The sequence below is a fragment of the Enhydra lutris genome, unplaced genomic scaffold (assembly GCF_002288905.1).
Source record: "Enhydra lutris kenyoni isolate GAN:26980312 unplaced genomic scaffold, ASM228890v2 scaffoldscaffold10, whole genome shotgun sequence".
NCBI lineage: Eukaryota > Metazoa > Chordata > Mammalia > Carnivora > Mustelidae > Enhydra > Enhydra lutris.
In genome coordinates this window covers 5,214,568-5,229,633 of record NW_019154094.1, presented here as the reverse complement: position 1 = coordinate 5,229,633, position 15,066 = coordinate 5,214,568, and the positions used below count along the sequence as shown (strand labels likewise).

At 50.0% G+C, this 15,066-nt stretch overlaps 1 protein-coding gene across 1 annotated transcript; it reads right to left on the bottom strand.

The window, feature by feature from the left end:
- Positions 1-2,774: 2,774 nt before the first annotated feature.
- Positions 2,775-4,457, bottom strand: LOC111144238 (C-C motif chemokine receptor like 2). Its single transcript, XM_022498451.1, has 2 exons — positions 4,431-4,457; positions 2,775-3,922 (listed from the first exon to the last, which is right to left on the bottom strand). Exon 2 carries the CDS (start codon positions 3,862-3,864, stop codon positions 2,800-2,802), a length of 1,065 nt encoding a protein of 354 aa, XP_022354159.1. The 5' UTR covers positions 3,865-3,922; positions 4,431-4,457; the 3' UTR covers positions 2,775-2,799.
- Positions 4,458-15,066: the final 10,609 nt, after the last annotated feature.

Sequence of the window (15,066 nt, the reverse complement as noted above, 5' to 3'; positions counted from 1 at the left end):
GGGTGGCCTCGGTTTTGTGTCCCCGCTTTCACTTCCTCCGACCCCTGACTCCTCACAGGCTTCAAGGGAAAGCCCGGAGCCTCGCATTCTGCATGGTTTCCACCCTGAGTAGCTTCTCTGGGCTCTCCACCCCCTGGCCAGACCTCGCCAGCCCTGCTCTGGCTTGCAGCTGTCTCTGCCTGGCTCCTCAAATTCTCTCTGCCCCCGAGCTTGGTCCCAGATGGAGAAAACCCCCTTCCCCGTTTGTCCTGGCCGCAGACCATGCCCACACACAGGACAGGGGACAGAGAAATGGCCCAAGGAAAATGCATCAGAATTTCATGGTGCCTGGCCAGAGAGCAGTCAGAGGACAGCCCTGCCAGCCTGTATGAAGGCCAGGGAAGGTACCTCTTTCCCAGGGTGTGTACAGGTTCCTGCTTGGGAGCATGGTCTGCTCAGCGACATGGGCCGGATTTCAGGTCCAATGTCTCCCTCATTAGGGTGCGTAGGCAGGACCCCACCTGCATAGCCGCCCAGGCACCACAGACACAGAAGATCGAGCAGATGCCGGATTCTTAGGGGAGGATCACTCATGTCTGAGCACAGATGCCCTCCAGGGAGACCGCTGCTGAATCTCGTAACATCAGTCGTGCTCCCATGCCCCGTGATAGCATCGTCTCCTCTCCTCCAGGCCATATCTTTAGGACTAGTTTGCATACCACTCTCTATCACCCTTATATCCGTCTACCCATGATTCTGAGCAATATGGGTGTAGCAACACAGGACACTGTCGAGTGCATGTATGATTGAGGAAATGAGCAAATGCGTGGATGCTTTTGGGGACCTAGAGTTACCATGAAAGAAAAGAGGACAGAAATACGGAATGGAGAAGGCGAGGTGGAAGCACTGGGTTAGGCTGGAATGGGCGGTATCAGTACCAGCTCATAATTGGAGTATAATTTCTTGTGTGTGATACAGGCCTACTAAGGAGAAGAGTGGAAGTTAGGGGGGTAACTTCTGTTTAATTGAGGTTCAAAACTGATATTTCCCATTACTGAAGTTGATTCCAACATTTCGTCCCTTAAAGCTGATCCGTGGAGAAATTTTACATCATTCGTCTTCAAAAATGTCTTGTTCACAAAAGGTGCTGTCAAACACTGAGACCTACCTGCAAGTGTAAGACACTACTCGTGCGTATTTATCACTTGGGAGACGTTTATAGAGTTCTACTAGATTCTCCACTTGATGTTTACCTTCTAGCCTGGCATGGAGGATTGCAGAGCGCCCCCCACTGGAGGTAAAACGAAAGCTCTCCAGTTGTCCAAACTGACTTTAAAAGAGGGAAATGTCTTTTGTCCTTGCACAGAGGTCTAAAAATCATGGCTAAGTTCAGAAAACATTTTTTAAAAAAATTTATTTATTTATGGGGGCGGAGAGAGAGAGAGAATGGGAGAGGGAGAGAGAGAGATAACGTGAGCAGGAGGGGCAGAGGGAGAGGGGAGAGGGAATCCCAAGCTGACTTGATCTCACGACCCTGAGATCAGGACCTGAGCTGAAACCAAGAATCAGATGCCTAACCGACTGACCCCCCAGGGACCCCCAGGAAATATGTTTGATACAAGTTTGCATGAGAACAGAGATCGCATTTTTGCAACTTAACTTACAAAAAATTGTATTATCCTGCTAGGGCTCCTGGGTGGCTCAGTCAGTTAAGTCTCTGACACTTGCTCTTGATCTTGGGGTTATGAATTCAGGCCCCACATCTGGCTCTGCGCTGGGCATTGGGCCTATTTAATTTATTTTATTTTTAAAAAATATTTTATTTATTTATTTGACAGAGAGAAACATAGCGAGAGAGGGAACACAAGCAGGGGGAGTGGGAGAGGGAGAAGCAGGCCTCCCGCCAAGCAGGGAGCCCGATGCCCGGCTCGATCCCAGGACCCTGGGATCATGACCTGAACAGAAGGCAGATGCTTAACTGAGACACCCAGGCACAACCAGTTTAATGCACATCGTAAATTCCAGTATTTTCTACAGAGTACCACCAACGAATAACCATTGATTTTCTCATTTTCCCACATTTTGTAAATTTGTCCAACGAAGCCATTTTCCTGCCCAACACATGTTTTAACCCCCATCCATTACAACACATCTTAGCGGATTCCACTTCAGATTGTACTGAATGAGGTTTTCTCAATTCCTAGAATATTCTCACCTGGAGTTATTTTCACCCAGATTACTCATGTAGCAAGTAGCCAAGGAGACAGCAAATTCCACAGAGCAAGTCCCTTCTACCTCTTTATCCATAGTTTCCAGCTAGCCAGTTCTTTCAACTACCTGCAAGAAAATGTGCCTAGATAATTACTTCTATATGAATAGGTTGCTTCTGATTTCGAATGTGGTCTGATTAGTTTTAAGGGTACGTATATATTTCTCCTGTTTCCTTGCTTGATTTTTGGAATTTTGGCATGCTGGGACAAAGCCTAGGTTTTGGAGTGAGTGGCACTCACGTTTGTGTCCCATCCCTGCCACTTTCCAGCTGCATGAACCTAGACAAATTTCCATGCCTCAGTTCCCTCCTTAGCGAAATGAGACACATTCCATCCACACCCATGGTCAAGTATTGAGGTGCAAAGGGGCTCAGGTTAGCAAACAGCCTTCCACAACACCTGAGACAAATTCGGTGCTTGGAAAATGCTGGTTCACCTCCCCGCTTTTCTTCCTGTATCCTGTTTTATACACAAATGCATTAAAAAAAAAAACGCAAAACAGGGCAATGTTACAAAAATCAATGTTTATTTGTGCTGCCTTAGACAGAAGCTAGTTTACACTAGCTTGGAGGGGAATGGAATGGTCGTGTCCTTCTCTGGATGCCTCTCGTGTAGATTCCTCCCTGGACTGAAGCGGACAGCCACTGCACACTGAGCAAGGGCGGCAGAGGTGTCTTCTGAATGTGGGGTCGAGGAACGTGTGCAGGAGGGGGTTGACGCAGCAGTGGGTGGCCGCAACAATTCTCAGGATCTGAACGCTCCTGTCCAGGTTGTAGTCACTCTTGCAGTCATGCAGGGAGAAAGAGTCTTTGAAAGTGAAGAGGAAAAGGGCGATATTGTAGGGTCCCCACATCAGAAGGAAAAGAGCCATTATGGCAAAAACAAGCTTAGAACGTCCAGACCTCCTCTCCCCAGACCCTCGTATTTTTCTCACTCGCGCGTAGCAAAAGACAAAAACGCACAGTGGAAAAAGAAGTCCCAAAATGTTCATCTTTAAGGTCAGATAACGCTTCCAGGATGTCTCCTCTGCCGGCAGGAAGTGAGGTCGTCCGAAGAAGCACTTGGATGTCTGGCTTTCCATCCGAGCTTTGTAAAACACGGATTCGGGCAAAATGACCAGAGCGGCTAGGACCCACGCCAGAACACTTGAGACCAAGCCCCAGCGTGCTGTCCGGGTGGTGGAGGGCAAGCTCACAGGGAAAAACTCCAGGTACCTCTGCACGGTCAGGAGGACGTTGAAAAACGCTTCACTGTACAGGCCTATGGAGTACAGTACCACTAGAATTCTACAGAAGGGGTTGTCGAGAACCCCCCCGTGTGTCCCAGTGTAGGCCCAGAATGGCAGGGCCAGCAAGAAACACAAATTTGAAATGGTCAAGTTTAGGAGGTAGATATTTTCCCTGTGCTTGAGTCCTTTATGTTTCACCAGGATAAGCACGACCCAGACACTGCCCAGGAGACCTGCCAGGAACACGGCGGTGGAGAGCTGCGGAACCACGCGGGCCGCCAGGACCTTGGGGTCGTAGGGGACGCACTGTTCTACTTCGCCGCTATTCACGTCATCCTCGATGAGGACGTCATAGTCATCGTCGGGGGCTGACGTGTAATTATCCATCTTCAGGCTGCCCCGCACGGACCGGCAAGATTATTTTCCTTCATACAGCTGGGTGGTCCTGGAGTGGGAAAATAAAAATGGAATTAGTGTCCGTGAAGCCACCTGTCTCTTTGCTGGTGGTTCATTTTACCTAGAGTAGGTCTACAGCTCAGAAAATAAACATTTCTCTGATGCATCCGCACCTGCTGAGAGCGGCTGCTGTAAATACCTCTTTGTTAAGCCGTCACGTACTGGACCATGCGCTAATACCACCGGGGAAATTAAAGTAAGCATTATACCTCTTCACAGAACTTAAATTCTCCCGGTGGAAATACGGTTTGCCTATCTGAAGATAATATTTAAGGAAACGCACCATCAAAGAGAGCCAAGCAGCGCCGTTTAGTGTCTTGAAATAAATATCAGTCCTAATTCCTACGTGTTCAAAAGGTCTGTTCACCCTGGCAGATAGCTTCCTGTGACAGGCTGGCCGAGTTCTTCTCTCCAAGGACAGAAACAAAGGTTTGCAAAAGTGAAACCATCCCCAGCATCAACATAGACGTCACTGGTTAAATACAGAGATGACTTACCCCTTGACAGAGTTCCAGGGGGGCAGGGCACAGCCTCCCGACCCACCATCTGAGCTGCCGTGGGAATGGCCTGGGGCCCCTGAGAGACCGGCTTTCTTCTGAGCAGCCCCGGTCCTGACTTTGGGGGCAAGAGAAGCCACTGTTTAAGCCCTGGGGAGCTCTACACCACAAGTCACTGGTCACGGTTTCAGGGACTAACCCAAAGAAAACAACTTGAAAGCTTCTCCAGACCCCTACAGTGTTTCTCAAGCCTCTGAGAGAAACCAGGAAGTTGTTTTCTCCTCCCGGTTCCCCCTGGACCCCGCCTTTGATTTCCCCCTGGCCTTTAGACAGGCGTCCTCCTGGCTGTCCCAGATAAGGGAACTGACTTGTCACTGCTCCCCAGTGATACGAGGTGGGGTGACAGCAGGACACTTCTGAGGGGGTGACAGCCAGCAGTGGAGGGTAAAGTGTCCTGTGGGAGCTCTGTGTGCAGACCCCAGGGCAGAAGCCCGCTCTGTGCATCCGTAGGGCATCTAGAAGGCTCGGGGAGAACAACAGTGAATGGTTGAGAGACCTTGGTGGAGGGGGGGCATCCCAAGAGAGGATCTGGGGACAAAGGAAGCCACAGAGTGGTGTCACTTGGGAAGAGAGCTGGTGCAGAGAGGCTAGGGATCCGTGAGTGGGGGACTGCTATGGGATTTAACAAAAATGTTGTGAGGAAAGCCAGGAGTTAAGCAAGCTGTGAAGCGCTGCCCCTGCTCCCAGAAGATCCCAGAAAATTCCATGGAGGTTGGGGGGTGGGTCAAGTCTGGGCTACAGAGCCGGTGGGGAGAACTCCCCGCCCAGGACTGCGGTGGGGGAAGGGGGAGGTCTGAGGTTGGAGAGAAAGGAAGCTGGAGGAGTCCAGATTTCAGAGTGGAGGGAAGAAGCAGGGGGTGGTCAGGGGGCAGGAACCAGGCAGGGAGGGTGGCTTGGAAGAAGGATGAAGGGAGAAGAGGAACACCAAACAGCAGGGAAGTCCCTATGAACTTCTCCCAGATCCGCTCTTGGGACCCGTGACTGACCTAATTTGGGGCCACCCCACTGCACAGTGGTTTAGCACTCACAGACCTGGTTCAAGGACATCCTGTTAACGAACGCCAGAGACGTGTCTGAGGTAGCTTTGAACTCAGAGCATGGACCCGTGAGGATGGAAATAGAAGCAAACTATTAAAAGAAAGGCAAAAACAAACATAAAAAGGGCCCAGACGAAAATGCAGTTGAGTGTTAAATTTACTCAAAGATGACGTTTGTCCTCCGCACGGGATTGGCGTTGGTGGGAACCTGGGCGGTGCGCGCTTCCCAGCAAGGACATGCGCCCCCACCCCCGACCCCCGCACGGGCTTCTGTAGGTGAGTGGGAGGTCACTGCCCACTGGAGGCGGCACAGCCCTGGGACCCATAGACCATCCACCCGGGGTTCTCCCTCCCTGGGTTGGGCTGTTCGGAGCCATACCAGCCCCACCCCCTCCTCCCCAGGACCTTGAGTAAGTGATGGAAGCTCAGTAAGGCTCATGCCTTATTGCCACCTGCTCACTGGTCCACGCTGGCCAAGAGGATGACAGTCAAGTCAACTCGGAATCAGGGAAAGCCCCGTGGATATACACACACAGCCTGCATGGTTAAATGGAGGAGAACAGCAGCAGGCAGGACCTCATGCATGTCACAGAATTCTGTGAGATTTGAAGTTCCCCAGGAAAAACACTGGAAATTCAGGACCGCCCCTAACTTCCCGATATCAATGGCTTTTGCTTTCAGTACTATGTTATTTTGGCTCAATTCCCCAACTTTCTGCTTACCCAGCCTCAGGCCATGGGGTCTTTCACCCCCCACTTTTTTAAAAGTTGAGAGATAATTGACACATACCATTGTGTAAGTTTAAGGTCTACAGCGTATTGATTTGTTGTATTTTTATTGCAAAAGGATTGCCATCGGGATGTTGGCTAACACCTCTGTTGCATCACGTAACTACCGTTTCTTCGAGTGATGCGAACTGTTAAGATGTGTCCTGGTAGCAAGTTGGATGTTTATGACACAGTTTTGTTCCCTATAATCGCTATACTCTGTATTCACTCCCCACGGCCTTGGGATTCTAGAAACTTCTAAATGGGTAGGATGGAATGGCTCGGAGGCCCGAAGTGGAGGCAAGAGGAATGTTTTATTACCGTTCTGCTATCTGGAACCATAATAGGATCTTCATTGTTGGTGAAAGCTCACCGCATTCTGTGACTTCGGCTTGTGGCTCACAGACCTTGCCTGCGAGGGTCTGAGTTCTTCTTTTCCACTATAATTCAACCCCAATTTCAGCCCAAGAAACTAAGAAGCTATAGCTCTTATTCTCCTGTACTCGGAGATCATTCCTTCATTCAGTTCATCGGGTCAGCTAGTCACCTTTGTTACAGCGCGCCTGGCAGGTGCCTGGCTGGGTGAACAATGTAGGCAAAGAGTTCATAAGTTGCAGGGTAGGAGGAGGGATGTTCTGTGGAGAAAAGCAAAGCAGGAAGGAGGGTGGGAAGGGCCGGGATAGTTCAGGGGTTCACATTTTGCGTCAGATGGTCTGAGAAAACATGGTGACAGGTGTGTGTAGGGTCAGCGCGGGATTAGGCCTGATAATTAACGCTCACGATCTCATTCTTTTCTTGTTTTACTAAGTTCTTATACCAGGGAGCTTGGAAAGCACACAGCCCAGTAGGTTGTACTCGCACCGTCTCCAACAAGGTCTGAGGCTCAGCCTTGGGAGGGAAGGCACCTTCCAAGTGTGTTCAAAGCGTCTGGGTGTTCTGTCTTAGCCTAGAGACGGCTCCTTATGTCTGCTGGTCCTATAGCTAGTCCCCTATTACTAGTTAGGAATTCTTCATAGTGAATGCTCTTTGTTCACGTTACTGGTGTGATTTCTGTCTCTCGACTGGATGCAGGTTGACAGATAGCCAAGATTGAACTTAGCTCAGTGAAAGGCTGCCAGCATCCCTGGATGATGAATTGCTAACATGGCGAATTTCTCAGGGATCTAACTTGATACTGAGAAAATGGGTATTCAAAATTTTAGAATTATCATAATTTAATCTATCCTTTAAACTGACTTCTTCAAATATCAGTGCTCTCAGATTATATATCTGTCTATCTATCTATCTAAGTTTTATTTGAAAATATTACATTACAGAAAAATTGGGAAGTACAGAAAAAATAATCTATAATAGTGATATTCACAAAGAACAGCTATTATAATTTTTAACCCACTAAGCCACCCAGGCGCCCCAGCTATTATAATTTTTAAATAGCACCACTTCTTAATGAAAAATGTGCAAAAACTGCTTTTCGATGCCTGCTTTCTGTCAGATTAGTTGTTTGGCATTGAGTGGTAGATGAAAAGGGCAAGTATCCACGTGTTGTAATTTTCAGCATTCTGAGGGTGTCTGTCCTGCCCCCACATTTTCTCCCACCGACTGCCTAATGACTAACCCTCGGTCTCAGTGCTTGGTCATCCCAGTAGCTGGCCTTCCTGGGAGGGCAGCAAAGGGGGAATGATCCTTTCAAAATGCGATCGTACTGATAATCAACCCTGAAACACAGATTTTCTATGTACTTACTGAAAGAAAAATTGTTACCTGTATCTAAAAAAGCCTCTCTTGGCGCATGCTCTATTCATTACACAGTGTGCTAAAAAAGTGTAAAAGAGAAAATCTGGGTGGGGGGAGACTTTGCCCAAGTACGTTTGAAAAAGAGCAAAACTAAAAAAATTGTAAGTAAGTGTCTTTACTACAGGACTTCTCAGAACTCTTAATGTGCTAATAAGCACGGTGATCTTCCATGAGGAAGGGAAGGTCTGTGTTGGGTCCGTTATCAAAAGAACAAGACTGAGACAAAGTGAAAGTTATGTAAAGCTTTATTCTATGCCAAGCATTAGAAGTCAGACTGACCGGCCAGAGCCGCCTCCAAAGAGAGCGACCCCTCTTTGGTCTTACAGGCTAGCTTTATAAGGCACAACTGCAGACCTCTACGTATGTGGCTTTGGCTGATTGGATGTCTCCTACCTGTGTGTTTTAGTAACGGTTACCCGGAACCAATACTAGTAACTGCTGAGGCGTTTATTAAACAACAAAATGGCCTTGTTTTAGGTAAGTGTTTTAGCAACGGTTACCTGGAACTGGTATCAGTAACTGCTGACTCATTTATTAAACAACAAAATGGCTACCTAGGCATGGAGTCACTATAGCTAAGTAGGCCCAGGCGGGCCCTAGGGGTTTAACGGGTTTTAACGTGGAATTGGCCCCAACAGTCTGCAGTGTTTCCCAAAGCTGTTTGATCATGGAACCCCCTTTTTTATTCTCAGTTATTTATGGGCCAAGGGCTCTGCAGAACATAATTTGAGTAGTGTTGCCTTTGACATTCGTGTGTTACTGTGTCTTGGTATGGCCATGGGGAAGGATCTCCTCATCTCTGAAGGGTGCAGAGTGACTGAGGGTCCCAGCTGCTGCATCCTGAAACACATCCTCGCATTCATGCCAAGGCCATGCCTACCAAGGGCTGCTCCAGCCAGTGACCCTCTTAGGGACATGGGGACAGGCCCAGTGCTGGGAGGTGGGCTCTGATGGTGACTTTGGCTGGCTCTTTCCCCCAGCCTAGCACCCTTCCTCTCTTCTTCACTTGGCGCCAATTCTGCTTTGTGATCTGGTGGTTTTCCCAGCTTCTCCCGACTCCCTTGCAATCTCTCAGAGACGTTTCCTCTAATACAACTTCCTCTACACCACATCCCATCTTGAAGGAGCTGAGTCAACACAGCCTTGGAAGGAGGGCATCCGTCTCTAGAGTCTTGAGCCCTTTGCTTGCTGGAGAATGATACACTTTGCAGCACCCCAACCCTCTCTGACTGTCTTGTCCACCATCTACCTGTGGCCTGTCAGGATGGAACTTTCTGGAACACAGGAGACCAGGTACTGCCATCATGCCCCCATCCTGCTCAACTGCTCAGGTCATGTACCTTGTCTTGGTTCCCATCGACATTCTCCTTTGTGCTTCCTCTGCCCTTGGCTCATTTCTCAATGTTTCCTCTCTCCCCATTCTCTTCCTCTGCACCTCTGGAACCTGAACTCTAGGACAGTTGCTCCTTCTGACATCCTTCACTCATTCCAGAACATTCCTAGCATCTCTTGTCTCTTGAGGATACTCCTTCCTTCTCATGCCTACCTCAGACTTGGGGGTCAGGAGGTGACATCTCTGGCCCCAGTGCCACTTGCTGACCATTGCTCCTGGGTATGTAGGAGACCCCTTCAGTCCCCACCTCTCTGACTGTGTCACCTTTTGCTCCACCACTAGCCTGATGGCCCTCTTCTTTCATTTTAGCCTTGTGTACCATGGATAACAGGCTTCTGTTCACCCCAGTTTCCTCCACACCCCTGGAGACCTACCTGCCCGAGTTGACCCCCATTCAGCTCCCAGGCCATCACTTTCATGGACTCATTAATTCAACTTTACTCAGGTCTGTTAACACTGATCCACCGCTGAACCCTTAAAATGAAATAGCTCATTTTCCTGATGACAGCGCCCGCCCCTCTGACCCTCCTCCCTCCATCCACTTCCCACCATTGGTTGTTCTCTTTCCTTGAGTCTTCTAGCTCTGCCTGCGAGAGCCTCGGGTAGTCACACCCCTCCCGTCTCGCTGAGAGCCTAGTCTATCACTTAGCCACACTCTGATCTATACCCTGCTCTCCCTTAAAGCCCTGCCTTAGATCAACCCATCCATCTGCTTCTCCCTTCCAATTTTTCTCTCAGTATGGTGTTTCTGAGGATAGCTGGTTAAAACCACTTAGCCACAAAGAGAAGATCCATCACTAATTTGTGGTCTCCAGGCTCAGCTAGCCTCCAGAGACTTTTCTCATTTCCCCAGTCACTCTTCTGAGTGTCCCAAATTGTCACCTTCTCCTGTCTTCCGTTGGCTATTCCAAGCCCCCTAAAACTCTTCTAGTGCCTTCATACTCCCATCGCCACCACATTCACTTCTGCTCAGGAGGTGACCTCATCTCCTGCTTTTCTCAGAACTCTCTCCGCTCCCTGGCAGCCAGCTCCAAATGTCATCATGGCATCTCCATTCCTTCCTCCTCCATGGACAGAGCTTCTCCTTGGAGAGCAGAGGCTCATTTCTCCTCCTGCCCTCTGGACCACACTCTGTCTGACCTCTGGCAACTGTTTCCGACGGTCAGTTCCAACCTCAACTGCGTTCTTCACAATATTGAAATGCTCTGGTCTCTCCTTTAACTAAAGACCATAAATCCATCCTGAACCCCACACGTTGCTCTAACTACATATTCTCCCTCTTCTCAGGCAGCCTTCATTCCTTGTCCAGATCTGTTCATCCTAGTTTAGCCTTGTTCATTCTCTACTCAATCCCCTCCAGGCTGGCGTCGGTCCAGATCCTTCTGCTGATATTGGCCTCCTCAGGGTCCCCAACACCCTTCTGTGCTGAAATGTCATCATTGCTCTGTGAAGCACCCGTGAGCAGGAAGTGACCAATATGCCCCTGCTCACAGTGAAGCCAACGATACATCAACATCACCATATCTGGGGCTTTCCAAGCTGAAGCCGTGCTTAATGGTTTCGAAACCCTTGTGAAATCTAAGAAACATTAGTATGGGTTTTCCAGTAAAGATGGCAGAGGGAAGCAGGATCAATGGTCTTGCTCTCCTCTGGTATCTTATCAAATCGCTTCAAGAAAAATTCTAAAAAGCTACCAGTAGCAACCGAACACAAAACAGGCTGCAATCTTGTGCCAAAACCTTGAAATGCTGTGCATTACAGCGATGTCTAAACCTAATCCTATTACAGACACAGTATTGAAGAAAGAGCGAGAATCAGCAAATCCTGAGAATTATCCTAATACTCTCCCGTCAGAGACAAGTAGGTGGAAGAGGAGTGTGTGTCCCTAGGAAAAGAAAGGAAAAACACTTACGGAGTAAAAGCCCTCCCATTCCAATAGGGTTTCTTGGACTTTGCACATTCTAAGACAATGTGTGGAGCGAGGGCAATAGGACAGACTCCACAGAAGTAAAATATGCCCTCGTACACACTGAGTAAGTTCTGGTAGTGATATTCTATTTTTTTGCTCTTCTTCTTTTTTTTTTTCTTTAAGGATTTTGATTCCTTGTGAAAAAAAATTTTTTTAAGGTTTTGTTTATTTATTAGAGAGAGAGAGAGAGAGCATGAGCGGGGCAAGGGGCAGAGGGAGAGGGAGAAGCAGACTCCCTGCGAGCAGGGAGCCTGATGCGGGGCTCGATCCTAAGACCCTGAGATCATGACCTGAGCCGAAGGCAGAGGCTTAACCAACTGAGCCACCCAGGTGCTCTGATTCTGTGTAAAAATGCTTCGAATCAACTAATGACTTAACCCAGTCTTTCAGGGTTCTAGTCCTATGGTTTGGGAGGCCTGCCTGCTGTCACTCTTGGTGCCGTATTTCCTCATGTGTTTTGTAGCTCCGTGTGAGTTCACCTTTATTGGGAATTACTGGTCCTGCAACAGGTTTTTGTGGCGCGAGGTGGGAGCACTCCCTTCCAGAGGAGTTTTGCATTTGTTTCCACCAGGACCATGAAGGGCATCCGTGGCCTGAGCTGAATTTTAGTTTCCGGGTCTCCCGTTTTGAGGGTGTGATAACATCGAACTTGCTATTTGCACGAAGGATGGGTTTTGGAGTCTTAAGAGATTTTCCTCCTACCACCTGGAGTCAAGGCCAAGCCAGCTAAGCTTCCCTATTGTCCCCCAACTATGGGTGAGTTTCCTCCCCAGGGGTCCACTTTCTGCAGGGACCTCTCTGCACCAGCTCCTGTCACACACAGCCCAAGGTCTTGCTGTCTGCTCTGTGTTCGATGTAGACTCCACAGCCTCTTAGGGTGTGTGCCTTTTGATTTGTTTACATCAGACAGTGATCAAAATAATAAATATCCATGAAGTAAATATTCAGGGAATATTTGTCGAAAAATGTTATTCATTTCATAGGCATTTAGTGTCTGCTGTTTGGTAAATCCCCCCGCCCCCACACACCGCCCTTCTGTACTCACTCTCCATTCCCTTCCAGCCTGCTTTGGGTCCCGGAGGCAAATCTTGATAAGGGCAGAGCTTCCACCCTCTGACCCTCGGAGTTTCAGTCGGGCTTGGCCAATGGGGGCTTTGGGTAGGAGGTTAGGGGCTGAGGTTTAGCACCCTGGCTCCTTCCTGGTGGGGCTGGTCTATCTCTTGACCTTGACTTAGGCAGTCCCTCTGGCCCTTGTTCCTAGCAGTTGGAATGGCGGCCGGTTCTCTCCTGCACCCGGCACTGCTCAATGCACTGGGGTTTCCCTACCCTCTGTTTAAATCTCAGGAGGAATCCTCTTACCAACCTTCCTCAGTTGCCTTACTGGAATGTACCATTTGCTTTAGGCAAGACTCTGCAGGACTCATCTGCTGGGTTCCAGTAACTTTGCAGTCCCTGGGAGAAAACTGTGAGCAACGAGACCCATCCCCTGTCCTCATGGCGTTGATGTTCTAAAGGGAGCTGGGCAGGTACATAGCTGGTTGCGATCTGGGGATCGCTGGCGCTGTGCTGGGGGAAGCACACGGGAGCTAGGGGGGCCGTGGGCGAGGACACATCCCCGTCCAGAGGGACCTGGGATGGTGTCCCATGGGATGGGCTGTCTAAGCAGAAAGCCTGAGTGGGAGTTAGCCAGGTGAAGAGGGGCACAGCCTCTTCTCTCCTCCCTTCTCCTCCCAATGTTTTCTTTTGGTGGCTGAGCGGCCATCCACCTGTATCTAGAAATGGGGCAAAGCAAGGAAAGCAGAACCCAGAGGGGAGACATTTTATTACTATCAGCCTCTGAGTTTCTGCGGAAGAGAAAGTTGAAACGAGGAACCAGACTATTTTCGATCTAATTCCTGGGAGTCCAGAGCTCAGAGGAACAGCTGCAGGCCAACGCCTGGCTGGGGAGGGCTTCCGGGGGGCACCCCTGTCAGCGAGTGGGTGGGGCAGGACTGGACAGAGGGAGAAGCAGACCCCAGTGTGGAGAGCCTCGAAGCCCCCACTGACCCTGTGAGGAGCTCTGGGCCTGGGATGGTCCTTCAGCTCCATCCCACACGGAGGGAAGGGGGCCAGGCCCTTGCAACCTTCCATCAGCCGGTCATGGGCCTTAATCGTCCTTTGGGAAGGGACAGAGCCCGGAGAAGGCAGGCCCCAGTGGCTGAGGTTGGGCCCCGTCCCCAGCAGCTGGGAGGGTGGGTGCACTGACCCTGAAGAGGGCGTCTGGGCATACCCCACAGCACCCATGGCACGGGCTGGGTTTCTGACAAATTTCCTGCTTAAGAAGGAACGGTGAGTGAAATTTCTAAAACCACCATGTCGTAAGACTTCAAGCCATATTGGGTGCACTCGTGCGTGCCTGAGGAGTCACGTGCAGCAAAGGCAAACCACTCACTCCCTCCACGTGACCCCTCTGGTGGTCACTCACCCACTGGCGTATGAGTGAAAAACAGAGTTGAGGAGGAACTGGACCCTCCCAGGCCCCATCCTCTGGCTTTTTCCTTTTTCTTTCCTCTTTCTTGTTCCCCACCTAAGTGGCCACACTCCTGTTTCCATGGGCTCAGGCGGGTTGGACAGTCACTGGTCTGAGAGCAACCATATTTAAAAGAGATTGAAAAAAATCTCTTTTTATGAGCAGGGGTAAAAAGTAGTAAAACGAGTAGCATTCTCATTTTAACAAAATTCCATCATGACTGGGCAGGGTTTGCCCTGGTGGCCACGGTGAGCCCCAGTTGTTGGACCCTGAAGGCTCTGCTGCCTCTTTGCCCAGTGGCCCCACCACGGATGGTCCCTGAGGCTCCCCAGAGGCTTGGCAGCCATTCCGTTGCAGACCCTGGGGCTCCCGTTTCTGCCCCAGAGTTCCGGACCTCCGCATCCCTTTCCCGTCCCAAAGGATTCAGCTGTGTCCTCTGGAAAGGGTGATTGGAAAGGGCCCCTAACCAGCTAACCAGGACCTCCCAACCACAGAGGCGGGTCCTGTCCTCCCTGGACAGTCCAGAACTTGGGTACAAAAGTGGTGCCTTCCCAGGGGGAGGTGGAAGCACGATTTTGTGTCCTTGGCTATAAGTCAGCGGCTCGGGAAGAGACAGGCAGAGGCCATGAAGTTATCTTGCTTTTCTGATTGCGTCATGGAGTCAGCGGATGTTTTTTCCGCCCTTACCTTGCTTCATATCTCTGCAGTGTTTGACACTGTGGACATTTCCTCTTCCTCTCAGAGGTCTCTTCTCTGCACTGACTCTGCCTTTCCTGGTATACCTTTTCCTTCACCTCGGGACTCCTTTACTGCCTGGGTGCTCCTCTTGGTTCTGTCTGGGGCCATCTGTCCACCCCCATGGGGCCCACTGCCTGTAACTGTGGGTCTCCATGCACGTGCTCTGCTAGGTTCAAGGCAGCTCCTCCTGACACTGCCACCTGGATGGTCCCCAGGATTTGTAACTCAATCTGTCCAGAAACTTGCCCCTGAAGCCAGTGTTTTGCATCCCCCTGGGCTGGGGCCCTAGCCTTGCCCTCCCTGCTTCCCCTACTCCCTCAGTCCAAGTCCTGACGAGTCCTTGTCCCCGATAGCTTTCAGATCCCTTCA